Source organism: Calliphora vicina, chromosome 1 (genome assembly GCF_958450345.1).
Source record: "Calliphora vicina chromosome 1, idCalVici1.1, whole genome shotgun sequence".
NCBI classification, from domain to species: Eukaryota; Metazoa; Arthropoda; class Insecta; order Diptera; family Calliphoridae; genus Calliphora; species Calliphora vicina.
The window spans coordinates 26,394,681-26,399,710 of NC_088780.1; the positions used below are offsets into that span (position 1 = coordinate 26,394,681).

The 5,030-nt window shown below is 29.4% G+C and overlaps 1 protein-coding gene across 1 annotated transcript; it reads left to right on the plus strand.

Moving 5' to 3' along the window:
- Positions 1–350: 350 nt before the first annotated feature.
- LOC135948862 (UDP-glucosyltransferase 2-like) lies at positions 351–2,148 on the plus strand. Its single transcript, XM_065498316.1, has 2 exons — positions 351–664; positions 735–2,148. Exons 1-2 carry the CDS (start codon positions 409–411, stop codon positions 2,069–2,071), a joined length of 1,593 nt encoding a protein of 530 aa, XP_065354388.1. The 5' UTR covers positions 351–408; the 3' UTR covers positions 2,072–2,148.
- The last annotated feature ends 2,882 nt before the right edge of the window (positions 2,149–5,030 follow it).

Below are 5,030 nucleotides of genomic sequence, written 5' to 3' on the forward strand. Positions count from 1 at the left end.
AAATTTACCACCAATAGATAACATGGGAATAGCAATGAATTTGTGGCATAAACAAGTGCAGGTAAATATAGCTTAGAAAAAGCTTGTCAGAATCTGTTTAAATATTTATTAAAAAAATCTTCAGATTTTAAATCAATTGTGAATATATCAATAACGTAGAAAACACTTAACAAACAATAATATATTGACTGAAACTGCAACTAAATGTCATAGTAACACAACAAAATAATTTCGTCATTGTGTCTAAAAAATAGTGTTTTTATACCATTTTTAGATTACGAATACAATTTATAGATTTCAAGATAAGGTATTAAGTATTTAACTAAACAATTGAATTCAAGTATATATTTTCAGTTGGTGTTTAGCATTTCCTCATAACGCACCGCTATACAACACACGGTCATAGAAATGAACTGGTTTTCAGTTTTTAAAATTTTAGTAGTGTGTACTACATTTACATTTCTCACAACTGAAACAAATGGAGCCAAAATATTATCGATATTTGGGTATCCAGGACCCTCACAATATATAATGGCTTCGGCTTTATTAAAAGGTTTAGCTGAAAGGGGCCATGAGGTCACCTCAATATCAACGTTTCCACAAAAGACCGCAGTAAAAAATTTCAGAGATATAGCTGTTATGGAAAATGCCAAACTATTTGATGGTAAGTTGAACAAATTTTCTTAACTAATTTGCACTTAATTAAATAAAACTTATTTGTTTTGCCAATTTAGGTTTTACTTCTGAAGCAATAGTGGATGAACAGGAATCCAATTTCTTTCAGGAAATGAGTGAATTTAACGACATTGGCGCTGAAATGGTGGAAAATGTTCTGAAGAATCCAAAAGTTAAAGATATTATGAAAAATGAAAAATTCGATTTGATTATTATGGAGACCATAATGACTGATGCTTTGTATGGCTTTGGTCAGCATTTTAATGCGCCCATGGTGGGTGTATCTACTTTTGGCACCATGAATTTCATAGATGTTTTAGTGGGCAATATATCGCCCTTGTCGTATATACCACATGTAGGCCTACCTTACGACACTCACATGAGCCTTAAGGAACGAATTTTGAATACTGTTTTCACTATTATAGATGATTTACATCTTAACTATGTGAGATTGCCGACACAAGAGAAAATTTTCCACAAATATTTTCCCAACTCCAAACTAACATTCGATGAGGCGCGCACAAATTTCTCTTTGGTATTATTAAATCAACATTTCACTTTAAGTTATCCAAGGCCATATGTCACAAATATGATTGAAGTGGGTGGTTTGCATATAAAACAAAAAGCCGACCCTTTGCCCCAAGACCTACAAGAATTTCTGGACAATGCTAAAGAAGGTGCCATCTATTTCTCTATGGGTTCTAATCTGAAAAGTAAAGATATTCCGGCAGAAACTTTAAAGGAAATTCTGGATACTTTTAGGGAACTTAAACTGAAAGTGCTGTGGAAATTTGAAGCTGAAACTTTGCCCAATAAGCCAGACAATGTCTACATAAAATCCTGGTATCCTCAACCCTCCGTTTTGGCCCATCCAAATGTTAAGCTGTTCATATCACATGGTGGTTTCCTGAGTACAACAGAAACTATATTCCATGGCAAACCGATTTTGGGCATACCCATATTTGGTGATCAACCCATGAATGTTAAGAATGCTGTTAAAGGCGGTTATGCTTTATCATTAAAATTAAATAACTTAACTAAGGAATCATTTAAGTCCACCATAATGGAACTTTTAATAAATGATCGTTATACTAAGAGAGTGCAACAGCTGTCAAAACAGTATAGAGATCAGCCACAGACTCCTTTGGATAAGGCCATATATTGGGTTGAGTATGTTTTGAGACATGAGGGTGCCCCACATATGCGCAATGCTGGTCTTGATCTAAACTATTTCCAGCAAAATAATATTGATGTATTTGCTATATTAGCTGGAGGTTTCCTACTTTTCTTTGCAGTTTTAGTAATTTGTATACGTTTAGTGGTTAAAGTTATGTGCACAAAAAAGACAACAAAGAAAAGTTCTGGAAAGGGCAAAAATAAGAGTAAAATTAATTGAATAAATTTTTAATGAATGTTGATGAATGCCATTATTTTAAGATACTTAATAAAGAAAGATATTGTTTTTATAAATTATTTAAAATCCATATTGTTTTCGAGTAAAAAAATTAATGGACTTTATAACAAGTCAGAGAGCTATATTCGGCTGTGCCATATCTTATAATTATACATTAGAGTGTCCCTTAGAATTAAATTTTTGGAAATGTTGAAATGGTACCCCCTGAAAACTTGTATAATGACATAAAATACCACCAAAAAAATGTTTAGCTTGTTTTAAGAAGGGCAACCCGTGCCGACTTAGCGATTTAGTTTTGTGGTGCATTTACAAGGGGAAAAAATGCATTTTTTTCAGTTTTTGTAAAAATTTTTCTATTAAATAATTACTTTAGCAATTTAATTTAAAAGAATCGAAATGTGTACGTAATTGTCGTTGTAATAAAAGACAAAAATTGGTTAAAAAATGTTAAAGTTATTAAAAAATCGCCAGGCCATTAACGTGTCTCGGGCCACTAGAACATGAAATGTAGGAACAAAATTAACATATTTTGAGAAATATTAAAATAAAAGTTTATTTTTACTTAGAATATATCCATATTTACTTGTATATGAGTTTTTGTCTTCGTAGGATATCGGTAACCTATTCCCAGGTATGACCAAAAAAAAATATTTTTTTTAACGGCAGTTTCAATACTCCATTTTCAAATTTTTAAAAATTTTGTTAAACAAATTTCAGAATTTTTCGATCATCACATGGGGATTTATTGACAACATAATAGGGAATAAAAATATGAAAAAAATATGTCAATACCTCCTATAGTTTTTCCTCCTATTAATTTTCAATATTTGGAATTTCTCATGGAAAAATAGCGAAATGTTATATATTTTTGGGCCGATTTTGATGAAACTTAAGAAAAATATAACATGATGTCTAGTATTTATAATAATAGCACAAAAATTAAAATTAACCCTTAATAGCACTTGGGGTTGAAAAGACACTCAACTTTTAAAGTCACGAAAAATACATTCAATATGAATGGTGATAACTTTAATGTTTTTCAGAGTTAAATAAATTCAATCATTCAAGTTATTTTTTAAATCTATTAAATCAAAAGTACACTAAAGGGTTAAAATCAATTTTATTATTCAAAAATCCTCAATAAAATATTAATTACATTATTAAAGCTAAAATCAGGTATAAATACAATATTTTGCCGTTTGAAAAATGTGTGGTCAAAATTGAAGAAAATTGTGAACATTTTTCAAAATGGCTTCGTAATACTATTTTCTAATACACAACACAATATTTTAAAGTTTGTTTCCTATAAAAATAAAATTTTCATCAGCTCTATTGAAATTTACTATTTTTTAATGGTTTTAGAAGTTTGGGGTCATTTTAATCCCAAGTGCTATTATGGGTTAATTTAAATTTTTCTGTTGTTTTTGTAAATACTGGACTTTGTGCTACATTTTTCTTAAGTTTCATCAAAATCGGCCCAAAAATATATAACATTTCGCTATCTTTCCATGAGAAATTTGAAATATTGAAAAATTTGAAATTTGACCTTCACGATTTAAGGGTTAAAGTTTTCCGATTTTAGTAAAACTTTCAGACTATATTTAGAATTACCTGGATTATACTATTCTGAATAGCTTTTACTTTAAAATCATAACAGTAAGGAAATTCGGCCCATTCTCCAAAATATGGCCTAAATATTAGTTTTTCTCTAAAATCTCAAAATTTAACTCACTGGTACGGAAAAACTATAGGAGGTATTGTCATATTTTGATGATTTTGATGATCAAAAAATTCTGAAATTTGTTTAACAAAATTTTTAAAAATTTGAAAATGGAGTCATACCTGGGAATAGGTTAGCGGTATCCTACGAAGACAAAAACTCATATACAAGTAAATATGGATATATTCTAAGTAAAAATAAACTTTTATTTTAATATTTCTCCACTACGAAAATTAGTGGAGGAACCTTGTTGATGTTTCAAAAAGAACCGCACTATACGTAATTGACCCGTTTTAGTATATTTTCTGTCACTCTTTTCATTAATTCTTTATTAATGGAAGTGTTTTATAAAAAATAAAAACATAAAAAATATTTTTGTAAGAAAAAGTACCAAAAAGAGAGATCAATTGGAACAACCAATAGGGTAGAAGGGGGATCATGCGCCATATGTTTTAGTTTATCGATTATTTATCATCCCTGAAAATTGGAAAGTTTAATTTTATATATGTTGTGAGGTAGACGCTTTTAATAATTTTTGAAAATATTTCAGCGTGTGAATTTGTTGTGCTAACTTCTTTAGTTTTTGTGATACAACAAAGATATTGGTTGGTGATATAATGTCAATAATAGTGAACAATAGGTTCTTCGACAATTTAATTTGAGGTACGAACAAAATTTATATTAAATATCATAACTCCCCCTGGGGCACATTCGCCAGATACAAGGAATCCCTTTGATTTTAATAAAATATAGAAAAATTCAGTCACAATTTCTTTAAATTTTTTTTTGTTAAATTATGTGAAATAAACAATAAATATCTTGTTTACTATAATTTGATTTGTGAATTAAGGATTAAAACAGTAAAATACATTTATATTTTTTGATTTTTTTGTTTTAATATACAAATGACAAAACTGTCCCACACCTTTGGCGTATTTATCCCATGGGTGGGGTGGTTTCGCGGTTTTTGGTCAGTCTAGAAATGTTAAAAAAATATGTATATTAAGATGAGATAGGCTAGATTGAAATTACCTAAACTAAAGCCAACATATATAAGTATCCGAAACAACAAAAAAATTAAGAATAAGTATTGTTGTTTTAATTTGAGATCGCCTCAAAAAAAAAGTGGCGTAAGGTCCCCTTCTACCCTACGTTCAAATTTCAAAAAAGTGAAAAAATCCATTTGAAATTTTTATAGAAGCACAAGAATTTCATTTAAAT